At 46.7% G+C, this 23780-nt stretch overlaps 1 protein-coding gene across 2 annotated transcripts in view; it reads right to left on the bottom strand.

Moving 5' to 3' along the window:
• Abr (ABR activator of RhoGEF and GTPase) overlaps positions 1-23780 on the bottom strand; it is a 199111-nt gene that overhangs the window by 175225 nt on the left and 106 nt on the right. For both annotated transcript variants that reach the window (XM_087570573.1, XM_087570574.1), the window contains exon 2: positions 22542-23701. In XM_087570573.1, coding sequence (XP_087426699.1) covers positions 22542-23580 — 1039 coding nt within the window. In that variant the 5' untranslated portion in view covers positions 23581-23701. The remainder of the gene's footprint in view (positions 1-22541; positions 23702-23780) is intronic.

Here is a 23780-nt window from a genome sequence, read left to right on the forward strand (position 1 = left end):
GTCATGTATCTAGAATATTTCAGAGGTAGAGGAACAATAATGGTATCGTAATTTCCTTCATCTTTCAGGTTAATCAGCAAATACATAACAGGGCAAGGGGTGGTAAATGATGCTCCAGCAGATACTGGGGAAACAAAGATGGCTTGTGGCACATCGGGTCTGTGCCAAAGATTTCCCAAGGGTTCACATTCAGCTGCATTAACACTCCAGGAGAAAGAGCTACTAGTCCATCCACTGCACAGATAAAACCAGGCACAGCTGAGGATGGAGAGTAGCTCAGTTGATGGTGTATGTGCCTACCATGCAGGAAGCCCTGAGCTCAGCCCCCAGCACATTGTATACCAGGCATGGTACCACAAAAGGTAGTCCCAGTTCTCGAGAGGCTGAATTAGGAGGGCAGCCTAGGCGCCTCAAGGAAACCCTGTCTCAGAACCAACCCACAGAGGGATAAATGAGTAAATCTCCTAACTGATAGGCAGGAGAGAAGTTTTAAAGGTGTGCAGCCTGGCTCCAGAGGCTGCAGTTACCACCAGGAGCCAGGACCTATGTGCATTACCAACTTTAAGCAAGGCAGAACGAAACAGCTGTTAAATCAAGATAGAAAGATAGGGGTTTTGACTTGTTTTGTTTGTTTGTTTTGTTTTTTATTGTTTCCCAAAAAACTTAAAGAATATAATATTCTCTACAAATCCTTGACTGGAGCTACAAATGAGGCTGCCCTATCTAAGCTCGGCACAGAGTTTTCTCCCAGCTTCAGCGAGAGATTGAGGCCAATCATTTCCGCAGTTCAGTTTCTAAAGCATCTTGATTTCTTAATGAGCTAGAGGGGAAGTTAGGCCACTATGGGAACCAGAGGAACACGAAACTTCAGATTCTGACTGTTTTTCCATAACCTGTGCCTGAATTGATCCCCTAGATGATGATTTAGGGGACGGAAAGCTGTCAGTCCATCTGGGACCCAAACGGCAAACCAAGGGTGAGGACCATCCTCAGAGCATGGGGATGCCTACTCCACACCATTTTAGTGACTGGGCATGACATTTAGTTTGAATTGGGTTGGCCGAGGTTGAAGGTCATTCTTTGTCCTGTGTGCAAGCTTTGCAGAGGTTACCTGCAAGCTGCAGCACAGCTCTGTCCTGCCTGCAGTGACAGACAGGCATTGGTACAGCACACCACTGTGCCTATCTACTTTCAAGGCACCTCTTCCCTGCCTTAAACCCAATGATCAGCTTGTCAAGGCTCTTCAACTTTAAATAAAGATTAATTTCTGGAGTTAGGCATGGTGGTAAACGCCTGCAATCACAGAACTTGGAAAGTGGAGGCAGAAGGATCAGCTCTGGCTATTTAGTGAGTTCAAGGACAGACACGAAGAAACCCTGCCTCGAAGGCGGGGGTTAGGGGGTGTTCACCAATTTTTAGAATTCATGATACTAGTATGTTATTGCTATGCACTCCCCTCCTTTTCTCTGTCTGCCACTCCCCTCCCCTTTATTCCCTATTTCCTTCCTTCCCCCTCTCCCTTTTCTTCCTTTCAGTATAATCTCCATCCACCACAGTTGATTTAAGTGGAAATATGTAAATTACTCCTTAACTAGTCTAAATCACCTACCTTAACAAAGCCAAATGCTAAACATGTCTGTAAGGCAGAAGCAATTTAAAAGAAGAAAAGAGCCAGGGATTTATGGTCTGAATGTAGGAGCTGGGATGTGACTCAATGGTAGGATGTTGGCCTAGCATTCCTGAAGCCCTAGGTTTGGTTTCCGGAAAGCTGTGTAGAGGATTAGACCTATTCTGGGCGTGGCGGCAGCACTCAGGCGGAAAGTTCAAGGCCAGCCCTGGCTACAAATTAAAACCTTCTCTCAAAGACTCAAATAACAGAACTTGGGCCTCTAATTCCTGAACTTGGGAGACGGGAGGAATCAGGGAGGTACACAGTGAGTTTATGGCTAAGTTAAGCTCCATAAGACCCTGTCTCCAAACAAAATAATAATAGAAAATAAGAAAATTAATAGCTTACATGCAAAAACTGTGGTTGTAAATGTTTCTGTCCCGATTTAGCATCAAGTATACATGTATAGTAGCTAAACTGTATTTGTCCTCTCACTTAAAAAATAAAATATTGCCTGAATCAAATGCATGCCCAGTCCTCCCCGCAACTTGATAGAGCCTAGTTTGCCATTTGTTCTCTGAAAGCTGAGAATGCCAGGGCCTGCAAGAGGGCAGATCTACAAGAGTTCAGAAGGCTGGCGTGGTGCTTGCTTTTGCCAACTTCAAACAAATCTAGATAATCTGGAAAGAAGAAACTTTCACCAAGGAATTACCGCCATCACACTGGCCTGTAGACAAGTTTATCTGGTGTCTCTTGATTAGTGATTGATGTAAGCAGGTCCAGCTCACTGCGGCTGGTATCATCTATTGGCAGGAGGTCCTAGGACTTACACAAAGGTAGGCTGAGCAAGCCACAAACAAGACAATAGCCATTGTTCCCACATGGCCTTTGTCCTCACTGCAGGTTCTTGCCTTGGGTTCCTGCTCTGATTTCCTTCAATCATAGACTATGACATAGAAGCATAAGAGAAAATACAGCCTCTCCTCCCCCAAGTTGTTTCGGTCATGGCCTTTATTAAAGCAACAGAAAGCAAGCTAAGACACCTCATCTGTATCTATGTCTACGTCTATATCTACATACATCCGTCCATCTATCTATCTATCTACCTATCTATCTATCTATCTATCTATCTATCTATCTATTTATGTATCTATCTATCTATTTATCTATCTGTATATGAGGTTCAACCACTAGAACACTGAGGAAGTCAGGCTACCTGGGGTGGTGTTACTGTAACATAATTATTATATTCCAGTAACACGACTGTTACATTCCAAGGTCTGAGACCTAGTCTGGGGGATGGAGAAAAGGGCTTATTAGACAGCTTAGAGGCACACCAGGAAAGGAGGGCATTTTTGTGGCCTGTGAAACAATCCTTAACACAAGAAATATAACCTCAAATGCCTATAGCAACTAGACAGCTGTGTAACACCGGTAGATGCTGACATCTAAGTAGCACTTAGTCTATGCCAGTCTGAACACACATTAACCCACTTCCTTTTCACACATTTGTCAAATAAACTACTATAGACCCCATTTTTTAGGGAAATTGTGTAATTTGCCTGCAGAAGTTATATGATTTGCCTAAGGTCATGCAGCTAAATTATGCGGAGGCAAGACACAAAGCCAAGAAGCCCACACATGTGCCTTGCTCTGCCCACTGCCTTCCATACTCTCTGTGCTTGTAGACACGGGGGTCAAGGAGGAAGGTCAGAACAACTGGAAAATCCCATCTATTCTACCTGTGCATGATCTGTAGAGAAAGACAGAAGTACACACATTCACAGAAGAGTCTCTAGATTAAAGAAACAATTTCATTTTATTTTAACCCTCTGCAGTTCAAACAAGGCAGGTCACCAGTCTGTACAGAGCTTGGAGTGTGGTCACAGCGGCTTCCCATCTGACCAAAAGTCTCTGGTGGGGACTGTGGGTCTAGAGACCACAGGGAGTTCCCTTAGCTGACAACAGCTCCTTCAGGTCCACTGATATGAATAATTAATTTGTTTTAGCATTGCTGCCCACAAATGTTACCAACAAGTCCAACATTCAGAAAGAAACCAAATGCCCTTCTAAGACAAAGAAAGCAGGAGTGGGAGATCCTAGGGAACCTTGGGGAGCCCCATCATGAAATCTGGTGAGGCTATCTGCGTTCAAAGGGAGCAAAGGATGCCAGCCTAGCCTGTGAGCCTGCTCTGGTCTAGTTGCCTCAGTGGGGCCGTCAGAGTGTCAGCAAGACTCATTAGAGCTGTGACATGCTGTGGCTTTCACTACTGACAGTGGGAGTGGACTCGAGATTTCTCCAGATGCTTTAAAGTAAGACAAAAAGGCACAATTATGCAGCCAAGCGAAGACACTGCAGATGCATACAAAGCAGGGCTTTCTCCATAATAGGATCACAACCCAGAGAGGCCTTGTGGAGGCCTCACCTTGCTCTCGGCTGCTGACAGGCATCTGTAATTGGACGCTTCATTGCTCCAGCTCTTAGATTATTCAAAGTGCAGGGTCTCCAAGAGTCTCGGGTTTCAATTAAGAGTATGACCAGGCAACCTTGACAGCAGAATACTATTTTCACCTTGTAGTCTGTTTCAGCAATGCTCATGGTCACCCTAGTAATGACTGTGTCAAGGTTAGCCAGCCTGCGGTGAGTGTCTGCTGCGTACCGGGTACTGTTCAGAGTACTTTATAAATACATTCTAATCTGTGTCAACTTCACACAACTTAATTAAGACACTGACTTTGTGTGAGTATGGTTTCCTTGGTCTGCAGATACAGACACCAAGACACAAAAAGGCCAGGAAACTCACTCAAGGTCACACGATAATTATGTGGAAGAGCTAGGACTCGCATCTAAGTAATATAGCCTCAGACCTTGACCACCACACGAGTGACTGTTTGCACTTGCACAGCTCTGACTCTAAGTCACACCTTGTGATACTTACTTTTTGTACATTATTTCTTTAGACTGAGAGAGAGGTGTGTGTGTGTGTGTGTGTGTGTGTGTGTGTGTGTGTGTGTTATTGGGAATCATACCTTTTTCTTTTTTCTCTCAGGAAAGGAAATGTCTCAAAGAGAGGTGAAGTACTTCAGTTGGTGGGGCAAATAAATGTCTAGCTACAGAAGGCATGGCTGTAACCCTGTGGGTTAGTTATACTAGACATGAGCTACCCTGGCTCACAAGATCAGAAGGTTGCAGTCCAACACAGGACGGCATGGTGGAACATCTTAGTCCAAGGCAGCAGGGACTTATACAGCTTCACTTATTGAGAACTAGGAGCACATGGCCGGCCCCTAGTGACCAGCTTCCTCCAGCCTGGCCCCACCTCCTAAAGATCCCCTAGCATCCCCCATATTGTGCCACCAGCTGGGAAGCGAAAGTCCAAATGTGAACTGTTGGGAGCATTTCAGGTCTATACCGGAACGCTCAAGTTCCTCTGGCTCAAAGCCAGGCTCCACCTTACAGGGTTCAGAGTCCCCACTCACTCAGCTTATTGGATTTCATAAAATTTATAACTAGAAAATCATCTAGTCCAATCACCTTATCTCAGACCTACAGCCTGGAGAAATTAATAGTGGTGAGGGCTGATGATGGTGGAGCATTTGCCTAGCAGGTATGAAGCCCTGGGTGGGATCCCTACTGCTGCATAAACCATCCATGGTGGCTCATGATGGTAATCCCAGGGCTCACGAGGTACAAGCAGAAGGACCACAAGTTCAAAGCCAACCTTGGCTACAGAACAAGTTTAAGGCCAACTGAGCTACATGAGGAACTACTAATTTTTTTTCTTCTTCTTCTTTTTCTTTTTCTTTTTTCAGAGCTGGGGACCGAACCCAAGGCCTTGTGCTTGCTAGGCAAGCGCTCTACCACTGAGCTAAATCCCCAACCCGAGGAACTACTATTAACCACCACCACCACCCATACACACACACACACACGCGCACACACACACATACACACACACACACACACACACAAACAATCAAAAACAACAAAAATACCTTAGCTCCGGGTCGTTGTTTGAAGCTGAGTAAGTCATCAATTGGCCAAGGCCACTTGCACCATCTCAAAGAACTTCAGACAAGAGTTATAGATGATCAATGGTTATCTCACAAGTGAGAAACAAAGTTAACAAAAGAAAGTAAATACATATAACATATACCTTAAACAATACTATAGTGAGCTGTCCCTAACTCACAGATTAGTAGCTTCATACTTTTGTTTACAAGTCTGTTTTTTATAGTTAGAAATAATGATGTAAACAATAAGAACACTGCCCAGAATGGCTCCAAAAAATCTAAGATAGATATGGTAATACACACATTTAGTCCTGACAGTCCAAAAGCAAGTAGATCTCTGTGAGTTCGAGGCCAGCCAGGAATACACAGCAAGATCCTACCTTTAAAAAAAAAAATCTGGGGTTGGGGATTTAGCTCAGTGGTAGAGTGCTTGCCTAGCAAGTGCAAGGCCCTGGGTTCGGTCCTCAGCTCCAGAAAAAAAAAATCTTATTACCAGACAAGGACCCCAACACTTGCATTGCACTTCTAGAGTTCCACCACTTCCAAGTATTCAAGATTCCCAAGAAAATCATATTTCACCGCAAGCTGATAACAGGTACTTAGGCCTTCAGCTCTCACAAATAAGCCATGTATCAACAGACCCATGTCAAGCTGCTCAAAATAGATTTACATGGCTTTAAATTCTAGGATCTTTCTCACTGCTAGGGATTTAGTGGTTTTGTACTTGGAGCCAGGGGCCTTGACATATGGCTTGTCAGTTTCCTTTAAACACTACCAAAACTCAGGCCAGGGCAGGAGAGATGGCTCAGAAGTTAAGAGCATTGACTACTCTTTCAGAGGACCAAGAATCAATTCCCAGCTCCCACATTGCAGTTCAAAATTATATCTAGTTTCAAAGACATCTCTGACCTCCCACAGTACCAGGCCCACAGACATATACAGGCAGGCAAAACAACCATCTACATAAAAAATACAAAAAATAAATAATAAAATGAAAACGTTACATTATATACATGTATACAACCTACAGTTATCAGAATACTCTGTTGACTCTTACAGTTGTCTAATCACTGAATGAGAACACAGCAAAATAAGATGGGCGTAGTGGCACTGGCCTTGAACCCCAACTCTGTAGAAGCTGAGGGTGTCTTGAGCCCAGGCATTTGAGAACATTTTCGGGACAAAATGACAACACAGTGAAACCTTGTTTCAGAAGAGAAGAAAGAGACTGGGAATAGGCGAGAATGGGGCAGAGGTTGAAGGGAAAGAGAAAACAATCTAGCCATTTACTTGTAACACTGTTTTTCACATTTGCCCTAGGCTCACCTCTTACATACACATGCATACAGCCGGCAGCCCATCTGTGTGGGGAACACCCATAATCGCAGCACTGGAGGTCAGGCAAGAGAGCCCAGGGCTCAAGGAAACATCTAGGTGCAGGTGTATCCTGATCATCAAGTTGATATTGAAGCAGCTTTTTTGGGGGGGAGGGGGGGAGGGGGGGGGTAGTTGAGGCTATTTTTTTGAAATAGGGTTTCTCTGTATAACAGCCCTGGCTGTCCTGGAACTCTCTTAGTAGACCAGGCTAACCTCGAATTCACAGAGGTCCACCTGCCTCTGTCTACCAAGTGCTGGGAATTAAAGGTTGGTGCCATGATATTCAGCTGGCAGCAGCTTTATTAAAAGCAGGAACAGTTATATAAATTAGAAACTTGTTGGCTGTAAAGCCTGAAAAGGGTCGAATAAGAAAATTTCACCACGGGGCTGGGGATTTAGCTCAGTGATAGAGTGTTTACCTAAGAAGCGCAAGGCCCTGGGTTCAGTCCCCAGCTCCGAAAAAAAGAACCAAAAAAAAAAAAAATTTTTTTTTCACCACAAACCTGGCACGATGGCTCACACCTTTAGTCCTAGCATGCAGGAGGCAGGAGCAGGTAGATTTCTGTGTTGAAGGCCAGAGTGATCTACATAGCATGTTCCAGAGCAACCAAGGCTACATATACAGTTAGACCTTGTCAAAAGAATAAAAGAAGGAATAGAAGGAAAGAAAGGAAAGAGGGAGGGAAGGAGGGAGAGGAGGAACAGAAAATTCCAGTTCTTGAGTAGGGCAAAAAAGAGAAGTGTAGATGAAGAAAATGGTAACAATAATAGAGGGAAGCTAGATGACATCACACATTGCTGTGATCCCAGAGCCTCCCTATATAGTTTGGGGCTAGACTGAGCTACAGAAGCAGGATGAAAAGAAGGATGAAAACATGGGGAAGAGAAGAGTAAAAGGTCTTTTAATTCTTAGAGGCCAATAGCCTGCCTAGGTATTCCAAATCCCACTAAATCCTCACTTGAAGGGCTGGAGAGAGGGCTCAGTGGCTAAGAGCACTGGCTGCTCTTCCAGAGGACTGGGATTCAATTCCCAGCAACCACATGGCAGCTCACAACCATCTGTAATACCAGTCTCAGGGGACCCAGCATCTCCTGATCCTTCCCAAACAGCCACCATCTACAAACCAAGTTTTCAAATACCCGAGACTTATTCAGAAGATAATTCATTCAAACACCACGCCATCCATAAAACATAAATAAAAACAAATGAACAGCATCTGAATAGATGGCTCAGCATCTACTCTCCCTCTTACAGAGAGTATCAGGATTCAACTTCCAGCACCCACATGGCAGCTCAAAACTATCTGTAACTCTTGAGAAACCCAACAACCTCTTCAGGCCTCCTTGGGCATCAGGTACTCACTAGACAACCAGTAAAACACCCATACACATAAAATAAATGAATTAAAGATAAATCTTTGGGGGTTGGAGATTTAGCTCAGTGGTAGAGCGCTTGCCTAGGAAGCGCAAGGCCCTGGGTTTGGTCCCCAGCTCCGAAAAAAAGAACCTAAATAAATAAATAAATAAATAAATAAATAAATAAATCTTTGGGGTTGGGGAGTTAGCTCAGTGGTAGAGCGCTTGCCTAGCAAGCTCAAGGCCCTGGGTTCGGTCCCCAGCTCTGAAAAAAAAATTAAAAAAAAAATAAATCTTTACTTGAATATACAGGATCAGTCAGGTACAGTAGCTCATGCCGTTCCATCACCAGAGAGGCATAAACTGGAGGATCTTGAGTTCAAGTCCAACCTTGCGTATATAATGAGGCTCTACCTCAAAATATATACAACCACCAAAAAAATACAACCATTCTTCTACTGTTCAACAAGAACGTTATGTCATCATTGTCAAAGAGGCAGTGATACTGCAATTAAAAAGCTGACCTGCGCAAAAAGGGTGACAAACCACTTACAAACAGTTATATAGCTGTCCTAACATGCCAGCAGGCAAAGTTCAGGGACCGATAGTAGAACCAATACTGGGCTGTTTTCCAAAAGCCACTCACAGTTCCTTGCCCATAACATCCTAGAACTAGAGCTGAGATTACCGATCAGCTTCCCTTACAGCTAAAGATGGTCATGTGACCCAGCTCGGTCCCAAAGTGTGACATTAGGAGTTGTCAGATAGGAGTTCCATGAACACTTTTTTTTGTGTTTTTGTTTGTTTTAATTTAGTTTTAAAACAGGGTTTTACTCTGTAGCCCAGGCAGGTTTGAGATCAATCCTGACGCTGGGATTATGAACACAAACCTCCGTGCTTGGCTCCATTCTTACAGGGACACCCAGCCAATGGTTAGCTTGAACTCTTTGTTTCCTTCCCTCCTTAAATCCCAAACACACACAAGGTAATACAGCATAGGTTTCAAACTGTGATGTCACAGGCAAGAGGGCAAACATCTTCTCACTGTAAGACAATGGGAGGATTTGAAACTGAAGTCCCTGCTGAGCCAGTCCTCCCACCGTGAGGAAAACAAATCCCTAGCACGTAAAGTAACAGCAACTTTTTTTTCCCTCCATCTTTATTAACTTGGGTATTTCTTATTTACATTTCAATTGTTATTCCCTTTCCCGGTTTCCAGGCCAACATCCCCCCAACCACTCCCCCTCCCCCTCTATATGGGTGTTCCACTCCCAATCCTCCCCACCCCCACCATTACTGCCCTCCCCCCAACAATCACGTTCACTGGGGGTTCAGCCTTGGCAGGACCAAGGGCTTCCCCTTCCACTGGTGCTCTTACTAGGTTATTCATTGCTACCTATGCGGATGGAGCCCAGGGTCAGTCCATAAGTAACAGCAACTTAATTGTCTTACAGTTCTGTACCTTGGAAACCCGAGGCAGTCCTTTCTCTGTAGCCCAGGCCAGCCTAGGGCTTACAGGCTCACACTGTGGTGCTGGCAGAGACAATTTCCTTTCTGGAGAACAGAGAAATCATCATTTTCTTGCATTCTGTGGCTTCCAGATACCACTCACGTTTCTTGGCTAGTCATTTCTTTCTTCATATTCAAAATCAATAGCAAGGAGTTATATCACCCTGACCCCAACACACACACACACACACACACACACACACACACACACACTCTCACTCTCTCTCTCTCTCTCTCTCTCTCTCTCTGCAAAGTCCCTAGTTTACTCTTATATTCAAAGTCTCTTTGTTTTATATACAAGGGACCAGGAATTAGGATATGGGCCTCTTTGAGGACCAAATTTTGCTTATCCTGGCTACTGTGGAGGTGCAGGGCTACAGTGTAAGCACTGGAGGAGAGAGTTTTCAGTTCCTTGATATGTGTGTGTCTTCTGTGTACCACATGCATTCCCGGTCCCTATGAAGGCCAGAAGAGGGTATTGGATCCCCTGGACATAGAGTTACAGAAAACTGTGAGCCACCATGCAAATACTGGGACTCAAACATGGGTCCTCCGCAAGAGCAGCTGGTGAACAATCTTTCCAGCTCCCTAAATGAACTCTTGACTGAGAGCCAAGTTCTAGTTCTATGTGGGGAAGACAGAGAAGGTTTCACAGAGCAGGGAGCCTCCTATCCTAGGTTTGCAGGATGGATGAAAATCTGTCCTAAGGGCAAGGCAGAGGGGCAGCCAAGGCAGAAAGAGAAGCACGTGCTCCGTGTTAAGAAGCTACACAAAACTCCGTACTGCTGGGGCATACCGTTTGCATGTATGAAGGAAGGTGTGTGAGAGTCGGGAGGGGGGTTCCCAGATAGCTCAGATCTCACTCTGTATATGGAGAGCCATTGCAGTTTGTGGATAATTGTATGAATTTTGACTTGGGAGCATAGAGCGACCATTTATCTTTAATGTGAAATGTAACAAAGCTGGAGAGGAAAGGCTAGAGGCTAACTAATTGGTCCTTGAGGTAGTTTGGGTGTGGATGATGGACCTCTGGCTACTCATAAACATTTATTGAGCACTTCCCATGTGGCCAGGCACTATGATATCCTGAAACTACAACACAGACAGCATAGGTCAGAACAAGGTCACCTGTCAATCACAATCACAACCAAAGGCATAAATGGTGTTCAGGGGAGGAGCCTCATGTATGGGACACTAAAACTCCTGCCCTGAGCCCTAAAGCACAGACAGGGAAGAACGGGACCCAGAAGAATCAAGGCAGTCCCATTCAATAGAAAGAGGGGGTTGGGGATTTAGCTCAGTGGTAGAGCGCTTGCCTAGGAAGCGCAAGGCCCTGGGTTCGGTCCCCAGCTCTGAAAAAAAGAACCAAAAAAAAAAAAAAAAAAAAAAAAATCAATAGAAAGAGGCCCAGGGTCTGCAGTAATGGGTGACTCATGAGGCTAACAGCCGCCGCTCCTTTTAAATATTAATTTTTATTTTTAATTATGTGTATTTAGAGTAAGAGGCTTGTGGACATGTGAGTTCAGGTACCCATAGAGACTGAAAGAGGACTTCAGATCCCCTGGAAATGGGTTTACAGGTAGTTGTAAGCCACCTAACATGGGTGCTGGGAATCAAACTTGTGTCTTCTGCTGGCCCGCCTGTCTTTCCAGGTCCCCAACAACCCTTTTGTGTATATATGTCATCCCCAAAAGCAAAAGGTCCTGATGCTTTCCCAGGTATCAGGTTGTTATTTTATTTTTTCTTGAGACAGAAAATCTCTTGTAGCCCAACAAGGTCTCAAACACACTATGTAGCCAAGGAGAAATTCGAAATTCTGATCCTCCAGAGTCCACCTCCTTAGGACTGGGGTCACAGGCCATAAAACGCCACTTAACATTCATCCAGTAGTGGGGACTGAACTGAGCCTATAGTCTTGTGAAAATCAATCAATCTCTCTCTCTCTCTCTCTCTCTCTCTCTCTCTCTCTCTCTCTCTCTCTCTCTCTCGTTTGTTTTGTGTTTTGTTCTGCTTTTCAAGACAGAGTTTCTCTGTATAGCCCTGGCTATCCTGGAACTCACTCAGTAGACCAGGACCAGGCTGGACTCACAATTAGAAATCCGCCTGCCTCTGCCTTCCTTTTGTGAATGTTTTAAGCTCTCTACCAACTGAATAATAGCCCCAGGCTCTGACCAGCTTCACGTATTTTAAATCACTGCACACGACAAATGAGGAAATGGAATGGGGGAGGGGGGAGGCAGAGCACAGTTGAGGTTTGAGTCTGTGCTCAAAATGTACCAAAGTCCTCCTCCACAGTGTGTGTGTGTGTGTGTGTGTGTGTGTGTGTGTGTGTGTGTGTGTGTGCGCGCGCGCGCGCGCGCATTAGAGTGAAATATAGTGGTAACATCGTAACTTTGTGAATGTTCTAAAACGCACCACTGAATGCAATCCACAGGCCAATTTAATAACATGATTTCTCAATAGAAAAATTAACTGCAGCACCGAGAAATGGGGTCTGGCTAGTTAACCCACTGCAGCCAGTTCCCTCATCTGTGGAACAGCTAAGGTAGCGGGGGTTTTTGTTTGTTTTTGTTTTTTACTTGTTATCCTGGGAATTGAACAGAGGTTCTCCTGCACGCTGGGTAAGAACTCTGCCACGGAGCTATACCCTAAATCTCCGCTTTCTTTTGAGACAGAATCCCATTCAGGCTGACCTTAAGCTTCTGACCCTCCCACCTCAGTTTCCAGAGTGGCTGGGATTTCAGGCATGCGCAGTTGAGTGACAATGGGAAAATGGGCTTCATGCCGCGCCGTACTGACAGTGCATACCGACAGAAGGCACCAAGCATATTTTAGTTCCTCCTCTCCTAGGTGCCAATAAACCTTTAAAGCTATCTTTTGCTCAGCGATCACAAGATGCGCCATGAGCTCGAGGCAAACCACCTTCCGACAGACTAGTGTCAGGCAGACGACTGCAAGAATCAAACAGGAAGGCAGGATGGGGAAGGAAGCCGACTCTCACTGTGGAGACACTGCAGATTTTCTCTGCAGCTAATATGATGCAGAGATGACAAGGGAGATTCATGTGACAGAAACGGCTACGTGCAGAACAGTGGCAAGGGAAGTGGGTGGGCAGAGAGCCTTCTACTCATAAATCTTGTTTGATATGCAAAGAGAGCTCAGCGTCCAAAACAGACAACTGGGCAGCAACTTCGATTTTTTTCATGGTCCACCCTCAAAACCCAAAACATATGAATTTTCTAGCACAGAATTAAGGGAGAGAAGTTGTGGGGTTTGTTGTATGGGGGTTTGATTTGGTTTGTTTTTCCCCTGAGCTTCTCACCTGTGGTTGTGACAGTTGCTTTTCTAGTGCCTGCCTTGGGAAAGATACTGCTGAGAAACAGACTCTAGTCCCTGCCCGCAGGGAGCCAGCCAACCCTTGACTTGAGAGCGACGCTTCAGAACATAAGAGGCATCATGCCTCGCAGAGAGAAGGGGTTCTGTTGTCATTTGTCCACTGGGTCAATGAATTGATAGATGGTATAATAATAAAAACAATTGTGCAGTGTGGGCTCACTCTAAGAATCACAGACGGAATGGAGCCCTTGGAAAGGCTCGTGCCAGAGGCTGCTAGCTGCCTGTTCACTCTCTATTCTCCCATTTTTTTCCTTGTAACAGAGACCCCATTTGACTTGAGAGGGCTGTATGCCCTTATACAGAACTCTATTTTCCAGCCTCCCCAACAGCTAGGCTGATGTGATTAAAAACAGAAACTGTCAAGAGAGATGAGCAGTTTCTAGGAAACCTCTTAAATAGCAGACCCAGCAACTGCTACTCCCTCTTTTCCTTGTTCTTAAAATTCTTGCCTGGAGCATTAAGTGTGATGGGTGGATCTCCAGCAGCCATTTTGGACCATGATAGAAAAAGATGAAAAAGCCTGAATCCCTCATGATTACAGTCACCATCTCCAGAGTGTTCATCTCCAGAGTTCTTTCATATGACAGATAAATAAAACTCTCATCCTGCTTAAGTACCAACTTAAGACTTTGTCCTATGTAGCAAGCCCTTATTTTAACCAATACAGGTTCTAAGGAAGAGTCAGGTCTCAAGGGGATTTGGGGAATCATCTCAAACACCAGAAAACAGCACATAAAATGGCACCAGTGTCAGGATGTTAGCTTTGTGCAGGTAGAGGACAGCAGGAACCACAGAAATCCCAGCTGCTGGCTTTGCAGATAGTTGGGGTAGGAGGAAAAGGACTAGAGACCACAAACAACCAAGAAGGCTGGTCTCCTCTGAAGGAACAACACATTTATGGACTGAGTAAGAAAGGAGGGAAAACAAACAAAACAAAGCAAAATGGAGCTGAGAGCTCCTTTATGTGCAGAAATGCAAATACGGGAGTGGAGCTTAGGGACAGAATGTTTTCCCAGCATGCAACAGGCTCTGGCTTCCATGTCCAACATGGAAGGAAGAAACTGAGAGAGGGAGGGAGGAAGAGAGGGAAGGGGTGGTGGGAGGGAGAGTAAGATGTAAATATGAGTCCGCTCAGACAACTGAAAATCTCTGGACTTAACAGTTATGGGAACCATCTAAGAGCTGCTAATCCCGTGAGCTGGTGCTGTGCTGTGTGATTTCCATACACCATCTCAGTAGGGCATCTCAGCAAGTCTAGGATATCCTCCTATTATTGCCACCTCCATCTCAGAGATAAAGAACCTGGAACTTGGAGAAAGTCATCCCAGGAAATTATTCCAACCCTGCAGCCCTGTCTGCTGTCCAAATACAATGCTTTTCCAGACAGTGGAAGCGGGCTTTGTTTGTCTCATTGTTGTAATTAAGATTTTTCAAGATTTTTAGGTTTTTTTTTTTTAAAAAGGGTTCCTTCCATCTCTCCATTCTTAAGAAGTGTTTGGGGGTTGGGGATTTAGCTCAGTGGTAGAGCGCTTGCCTAGCAAGCGCAAGGCCCTGGGTTCGGTCCCCAGCTCTGAAAAAAAAAAATTAAAAAAAAAAAAAAAGAAGTGTTTGTGTTTACACCATTATTTAAAAGACAGTAAAGTGAGGTCTGAAGAGAGGGCTCAGCAGTTAAGAACATTTACTGCTCATACAGAGGACCCGGATTCGGTTCCCAACTTCCACATGGTGGTTCACAACAGTCCTTAACTACGGACTCCTATACCCTCTTCTGGTTCCATGAGCACCAGGAACGTACATGATCTACACATACACATGCAGGCAAAATGCATATGTGTATATCACACACGTGTGCGACCGTGTCAGAAGCCCTGGACATGGAGTTACAGTCAGGTGTCAGCTGCCATGTGGGTGCTGGGATGGCCAGGGGTTCTCAACTTTGCTAAACCTGCAACCCTTTGATACAGTTCCTCATGTTGTGGTGACCCCAGCCATAAAATTATTTCATTACTATTTTATAACTATACTTTTGCTACTGTTATGAATCATAGTGTAAATACCTAGGATACAGGCTATCTGATATGCAGCCCCCAAAGGGTGGAAACCCCCAAAAGGGTCTCAACCCACAGGTTGAGACCCTGTGCTCTAGAGACAACTACAAAACTACTCTTAGGCAGAAGAGAACCAGACAGAGCAGAGGAATCAGTGTCAAGGCTGGCCACACTCCATTCCTGTGTGGAGAGGTTAACCAGACCCACTTATTAATGATGAGGGCAAGACAGTGGAGGGGAACGGTGAAGGGAGCAAGTCCTGGGGAGTCAGTGACTCACTGTGAACTCTCATCACTAGTGAAACACAACAGATCACCAGTGTGTGTGTCTTAAGCAATTCTGTTTTGGTGCAGGGTTCATGACAGCACAGGCAGGCCTAGAGCTCCTGATCTTCCACCCAAGTATCACGAGTACTTGGATTACAGACGTGCACCACCACACTTGGCACAGAAACAAATTGTTTTTTAATATCTCTCCACAACAGGGACTAGAACAGTATTATTTTATCACAGCTACCTTGGAAAATTCAATTTAAATTAAGTTATTCACACACATCCCTGAATGCAAGGAATTCCTCCCAGCGCAACAATCTCATTAGTCATTGACAGAGTGAGTGTGTGTGTGTGTGTGTGTGTGTGTGTGTGTGTGTGTGAGAGAGAGAGAGAGAGAGAGAGAGAGAGAGAACATCAAATTACAAACGAGCAAGGTAACATGAGCATCCAGCAGGAAATGCATTTTCCTTGAAGATTAGAAATAAAAGATCTCCATCAGACCAGCTGTCAGGCTTCCAGGTATAGAAATCAGGCCCTGAGCTGGATGGTGTTGCCACACACCTTTAATCCCAACACTCCAGAAGCAGACAAGCCTGGTCTATAGAGCAAGTTCCAGGACAGCCAGGGCTACACAGAAACACTGTCAGAAAATAAAACAAAACATCGAGGAGAAAAGAGGAGAGGAGAGGAGAGGAGAGGGGAGGGGAGGGGAGGGGAGGGGAGGGGAGAGGAGGAGAGGAGAGGAGGGGAGAGGAGGAGAGGAGAGGAGGGGAGGGGAGGAGAGGGGAGGGGAGGGGAGAGGAGGGGAGAGGAGGAGAGGAGAGGAGAGGAGGGGAGGGGGGGAGGGGAGAGGAGAGGAGAGGAGGGAAGCTGGCCTGAACACCCAGGATGGCATCCAGGCAGAATGCTATGTGCCAGCTTTGTGAACAGACCTGTGTTCCAGTGCCAGCTCCATAAGCTCTCTACACAGCTCTGGTTAGCTCCTTCAGAGCCTCAGAGGCACCTGTAAGATGGGACTAATCACTGCCATCTGCAGAGGTGGCCTGCTGCTCTGTCACCTGGCCTCTGATTAGATCCCTGGAAAAGGCTGAAGACTCAACAGGAACAGCCCAGATCTGGCTCCTTTGCTCTCCTTGGGGCCCTGAGTGTGACTTTAAGGCTGCTCTTATGGTCCAGGGTTCTCATCTGTCTGAGGTAGACAGGAACACAGGTCTAGCCTAGGCTAGTACTTTATTTTATTATTATTGGGATGGGGTGCGTGTCATGTCACACATGTGGGGGTCATAGGCCACCTCTGCAGAGTTGGCTCTCTTCTTCCACCTTTACGTGGGTTCCAGGATCAAAGGCAGCTCTTCAGGCTTGCACAGTCAGGGGCAAGCACTAAGCCATCTCTCCAGCTCGCATTTCTTATTTGTTTTTTGTTTTTTTTTTCTTTTTATGAAACACGCTGACCATGGTGGCCCCAAACTCATGATCCTCCTGCCCGAGCCTCCCACATGTTGTGATTGCAGGCATATGCTACTGCGTCTAGTTCCTTACTTGGGGTTTAACAGTAGTCACTCATCAAAAAGATGTTTCTTTATCTAAAAATTAAGGTTTCTACTCAGCAAAAAGATAGTGAAAATTCAAGGGTGGACCACCAACCTGAGCAGTCTCAGTCCTGAACACAGCTTGCATGAAGCATGACCTTGATAAACGCTTGCTGAGTAGGACAGACGGAGGCGGAGAGATGGATAAATGGATGGATGGATGGATGATGGATGGATAAATGGACAGATGGATGAATGATGGATGAATGGGTGATGGATGGATGATGGATGGAAGGATAGATGAATGGATGATGGACAGATGGAAGGATGGATGGATGATGGATGGATGGATGATGGATGGATGGATGGATGGATGGATGATGGATGGATGGATGGATGAATGGATGATGGACAGATGGAAGGATGGATGTATGGATGGATGATGGATGATGGATGAATGGATGGATGATCGATGGATGGATGATCAATAGATGGATGAATGAATGGATGGTTAAGAGCCAAAAAAAATAGAAAAATAGAGAATACTGGGGTTGGGTTACAGTTCAGTGGTAGAGGGCTTCTTTGGTATATACAAGGTCCTTCATGTATGGGTTCAATCCCCATATCAGAGGCAAAGGAAGACTGTGTGGAGAGAATTTATCTCCACTGAGCAAAATACTTTGGCATTTGAACTGAAGGCAGACTATCAGTTGAATAGTTTCTAACAGTCAAAAGGATTCTGGACTTGGAAAAGCTACCTGCATGCTTTGTTATAGGACAGTATCTGGGTCCAGTGTAGACACAAAGGGGAAAACACAGACTGCAGAAAGGACTTATGAGCCCTGAGGACAGACCCCTTGACTCTGTGTCACTGGTGGTGCAGAAGCATGCTAGCATCCAAGAGAAATGCTGGCCTCCAATGAAGAATGTTCAGCAATATGAGCCCAGGACTGGCTGGCCACTGAGGGGAAGTCTGAAATCTAACAATATACCCTGCTACCTATGAGGCCCAGTACACAGGAGCCCCTTGTGGTAGCCCTTCAAGGTGACCCCAGCTCCTGATTGTCTGAAGTCTGGTAGGGATTTCAGTGATAGCAAAGGCTATAGACATGCATGAACTTCACAGTAATGATAAGTCAAGTGTGCCATTAACCAATCTAAACAACTTTCTAGTTTCCTGAATTCAATCTTCCCATCTATTTTGGGAGGTACATACTGACACTTGTAGCAGAAAGCTTAGCATTTGTTTGAGGGGTTGGGGATTTAGCTCAGTGGTAGAGCGCTTGCCTAGGAAGCACAAGGCCCTGGGTTCGGTCCCCAGCTCCGAAAAAAAAAAAAAAAAAAAAAAAAAACCAAAAAAAAAAAAAAAAAAGAAACGTTGTTAGCATTTGTTTGAAAGCAATGGACTTGGGAATCAGACTGTGTACTCCGTTTGTAAACTGGATGACTGGTGGAGTGTCGTTTAGGCTTCCCAAGCCTCAAGTTTCTGTCTCACCAGGCTGTATGTCATAAACTAACAACTAGGGATAAACATTTGACAGGAGCTGACAGTAGGCCAAGTGAGTGCTATTCCTTATTGCTGCCTGTGAAAGACAGGCTGAGACCTGGAAAGGCCAGTGACCTACCAAGGGCCTCTTATCTAGTGAGAATGGCGCTAGGTAGACTCAAGTCTAACTTCACAGTACGTGGTATATGACCTGACACATCAGATTCTGCTCTGCCCTCCACTCCACTCACACCTTTGCCCTTTCCCAAACACCAAGAACTAACCACGTCATCATGAGCTAGACTTTGCTCAAACCAATCAAGACTATAGAAATGATCAAAAAACAACGAAGAGGGCTGGACAGATGGCTCAGTGGTTAAGAGCACTGACTGCTCTTCCAGAGGTCCTGAGTTCAATTCCCAGCAACCACATGGTGGCTCACAACCATCTGTAATGGGATCCAATGCCTCTTCTGGTGTGTCTGAAGAGAGCTACAGTGGACTCACATACATAAAATAAATAAATAATTCTTAAAAAAAAAAAAAAAGGAACGATGACTAAAGTGAACTGGCTTGCCTATTAATTAAACTCTGATTTTCTTCTCCTGTGTGAAGTAAAACCCTAAAAGATGTTTAGATTTATGGATCTGTTCTTTACTTAGTAGAAAATGTCCCTTTCCAGGGAGAGGGAGCCCCTTAGTTACTTTATATGTTACCTTTCTCCTTAAAACCCTGTGGCTAAGGCAAAGCCTGCTATATTATCCTATATAATCTACCCCACAGTTATGTCCTCTGGCATATGGTCACTGGTAGAGATGGAGAAATAACACATGGGGCCAACCCAAAGACCTTCCTAAGCCAAGCTTAATGCTCTGCCCTGGCTCCTGCCCTGTGGCCTGGAAGCTTCTAGAAAGGGGCCCAGTTGACCCAGAATATTCTGGAAGTAGAAAGTTTTGCAGAGTCAATTTGAAGAGCACAGCCTCTAGCCGTAGTCAGCTCATATACTCTCACGCTTCCTACATCCTCGGGCCTGTTCTAAGCTCTTTAGAGACGGTAGAGCATCTGTTCAACAATATGGGGAAGTCCTGTTTTACTAATGGAGAAAGTAAGCCAAGAGACATCAAAGAACTCCTCCCAGTGCCACCAGGCGCTGTGATGCAGAGACCACAGCTTCTCCATTTTATATATAGCAGAGGCTACCAGGAATTCTCCATCCTCCTGCCGCAGCCTTCGGGAGTGCTGGGATTACAAGTGTGTGCCATCACCTCTGGCACACACTTTACCCAAGCATGTGCTACCTATCGTGGAAACACACTTTTAACGCAGCGATACCAACGTGCGCTACGATGCTTTGCGTTCTCTTCCTCCATGCTTTCCTTCCTTCTTGCTTTTGCTGGGGGCTGAACCCATGGCTGGGAGCATGTGAAGCATGTGTCCTATCCATGAACTACACTCCCTTTATCTATTCTGTTGTGACCTGTTACAGATACATTACCCTGAGAGACAGGCATGGTGGCACACACCTTTAATCCCAGAACCGTGTAGGCAAAGACAGGAAGACCACTTCCAGGCTAGCCTGGTCTATACAATGAGTTTCAGATCAGCCAGAGCTGCACAGTATGAGACTCTGTCTCAAAAACAAACAACAAGACAAAAATTAACATATCACCAGGGAGATGGCTCAGCAGACACCGGCATTAGTCACCAAGCCTCACGACCTGAGTTCTATCCTTGGGACCCACACAATGAGAGGAGAGAATCAAGTCACAGAAATCATCCTCTGACTTTCATGTGTGCACTGTAGCACATGCAAACACACACACACACACACACACACACACACACGTATAAAATTACACTACTCAACAAATACTTCCAGGAAACTTAGTATGTGTAAGACACATCTGTATAAATGGAGTCACAAAAAGGTCCCATTTCGCCAGGGATTGAGCTTGGGTGTGGGGAGAGATACCTGATGCGTACACGAAACAGTAGTGTCTGAGGAGCTTATTCAATGTGAACTACAGGAAAGGCAAGCAAAGATGACCCCACGATGCTTCCACCGCCTGCAAACTATTCTGCAGTGTAAAACAGAACAAAACTATTGACTGCCGGAGTGTGTTGTGACCCTGCAAACGCATGTACATACATGTGTCACTGCGTATGGTGTGCATGTGCTTGCATGTGTGTGCCTTCTCTATCATATCCTCCCTGAGCTCTTAGAGAGAGAAGGCAGGATCTCCACCTGTAGCTGTGAGGGGGTTTCCTATACGAGTCTTTCGTGAAGCGAGCCTAGAAGAGACTTGGCTTTGGCACGGCCTCGGGTGCCAGAGCATGTGCTCTGGCTGGAGTCTTTGGTCTAAAGGAAAGAGAACCTTTCCATCATCCATCTACCCCGAGGAGCACCGTTGTAGTTAGCCCCAAGAGTGTGCTGGTTTCTAATTTGCATCAAGGTGCTAAAGAACGGACTGCCTGCAGAATTAACAACCACTCCTGGGGAAGAGAGAGCACTGCGCTCACCTGACAGAATGACTGATGTGGGTCTTGGGAGCAATGGGACAGGAGCCAACCCCAAAGCAGCTCAGGCAACGTTAGCCTCCGAGGAGGGCATTTGAAACCAGGCACCAGAGGAAAAAAATCCTCGACTCTCGCTTTAAATTAAAGGGGAACATAAAAAAAAAAAATGATTCTTAGCAGGGGTGGCAGAAGCATTACCTATGGGAACCGCAGCCAATATCTGCTAATGAATAAGTGTAATTGATCAAAACAGATGACTCGATGGATCTTCCAAATGTGCTTTTAGCAAAGTGGACAGTTACTCATTCAAATGCAAACTCTCACCCAGACAAGACCGAATAATGGAGATTCTGGAACAGTCCCAGAATCACTGATGTGTCTCCCACACACATCCCACCCCATACACGGAGCAAGAAGGCATCTTTAAGTTCCTTGCTGCAACTCAATCAACCCAGGCACCAATGCATGCCAACCCCAGTGCATTCCATCCGCATGCCCGAGAGGGGACCCTGGCACTTATGATGCAGCAAGGGGGCAGCTGCATATCACCCCACAGCCCCGTTAACTATTTCTCCTTACCTGGTTCTACTCCCTGACCTATGCAGGGCTGAACTGCCTTTCAAGTTCAGTGCAGTTGCTTGTTAATTTAGACCTCATGTATGGAGCACTGTGATCACAAGGGGACTCAAAGGCAACTAAGACCAGCCCCTGTCCTCAAGAAAGATGGCAGATTGGAGAGGAAGCAAAAGACACAGGACGGCCTCAGCTCACCTGTTCCAACACATCTCAGATTCAGTTTTCTCCTTTCTCAGGGAAAGCATTGGGTCAAACAGCAACCAGGTCAGCTCAAAACTGGGATTCCAAGCCTTTCCCTCCTCTCCGGCTCCTAGGAAGCCTACGGACCCCAGAGTAGCTTTCTAGGAAAGAATGGTCAGTCAGCAAAGAGGAGCATTAAGCACCTCCTGGAGTAAACTAAGCCCCCAGCATGAGATGCAGGCTGGAGGAAAAGCAAGATAACTTGAAAGCATTTGGGGAAAGACTTCCTCACTAAGAAATCTCAGAGAAAATGGGGGACTTCTGGAGCTTCTGCAGAGAGTACGGTTAGGGTGGTGCAAAAGACTCTGGAGGACCTGTGAGGAGTGAGGACTGAAGACCAAGGTGAAAGGTCCTGCCAAGGTCTAGGCAAGCGCGCCATTCCATCACATTCCTCAAGACTCCGGACACAACCATCATGCTTATTTTCATAGACTCCCCCGAACCCCGAAAATCACTTTGCACGCTCTTGTTTTGCGTTCCACAGATGGCTTTACGGGGTGGGGTGGGGCTCCCAAGTACCTAGGGTTAAAAGAACCACCAAGGTCTTCCGTGGCGGGGTACCAGTAGCCAGCAGGATGGATCAGTCAGGTACCTAGAATAGGGGTACGCCTACCTGCGGAGAAGCCGTCTTCGTGGTCTGAGCTGTTGTGGCTGCAGTCACTGCCTCTCTCAGGCGAGCTGTGACTGGGCGAATCCCGGTCCGGCACGCGCAGGAATCTCTTGCGCCCCCACTGGGCGAGGTGCTCCCGCGCCCCGCGCCTGGGAGACTCATCCTCCGCCTCCAGCTGCTCCAGGTCTCGACTCCGCCGCCGGTGGTGCCGCCAGCCTCCGGAAATCAGGTGCATCCAACGATGGGGACTGCAGGGCCGCGCGGGCTTCTCAGCCTCGTCGCGGGTTCCAAACCGGCAGGGGGCCATAAGTAGGTGGCCGAGGACGAATTTCTCATTCAAATCCACTATCTCGAAGTCGTGGTCACTGCAGTCGCCTCCATCATCCCCACCCGAAGCGTCCGGTTCGCCCTCCTCCGAGCCCCGCCCTGCCCGGGTCTCAGAGGACCGCTGGTCTCCGGGTATAGGGGACCCCGTGCCATCGGGGGCCGGGGGCACACAGTCCTCTCGGAGCCTGAAGAGCAGGCGAGGCTGCACCAGTTGCTGGTGGATGGCAGCGGTCAGACTGCGCACGGCGCCCCCTCCCTCCACCGCCCCGGGCCAGGCAGGAAGGTCCAGGCACATGAAGGGGGATGGCTCCGCCGATGTCGCTACCTCCGAGTCCAGAAGCGTGGGGCCAGGGGAATCTGAGTCGCGGCTCGATGCGCCCTCCTTGTTGTGAGGTGGCGGCGCGCACACGGCCCCGGCTGGCTCCTGCTCCTCCACCGAGGCTCCCCGGCTCCCAGTGCCACTGCCGCAGCCTCCGCCGTCCCCGCCCTCCGGCGGCCCGCGGGGTAGGTCCATCCTCTCTCCAGCCAGGGCCGCCTGCAGGTACCAGACTTTGAACTTCTCCTCGGCCAACACCTGTTGCAGCCGCTTCAGGTTGAGTTTGCAACGCTCGAGCTCGCGCTCCATGTCCGGCACCGATTCCAACTTCATGACTGGAGCCTCCTCCCCGGGGAACTCGGCCTGCCAGTGGCGTTCAAACTCCTGCGGGTCCCACATACTGGCCCGGCCGTCGGGCCTCTCGGGTCCCGCTGCTGTGCGCCTCAGTTGGCTGAGGCGGCGTCCTGGAGCTCGCTCGGAAGCGCACGCTGTCGCAGTCGCCTGTCCCTCGCTTCAGGGCCTGGAGGAGAAAAAAAAAATAAAGTTTTTCCCCTTCCGCCCTCGTGCCTTTTTTTTCCTCTTCTTCTCTGGGTTTCGCC

Source organism: Rattus norvegicus, chromosome 10 (assembly GCF_021556685.1).
Source record: "Rattus norvegicus strain SHRSP/BbbUtx chromosome 10, alternate assembly SHRSP_T2T, whole genome shotgun sequence".
NCBI lineage: Eukaryota > Metazoa > Chordata > Mammalia > Rodentia > Muridae > Rattus > Rattus norvegicus.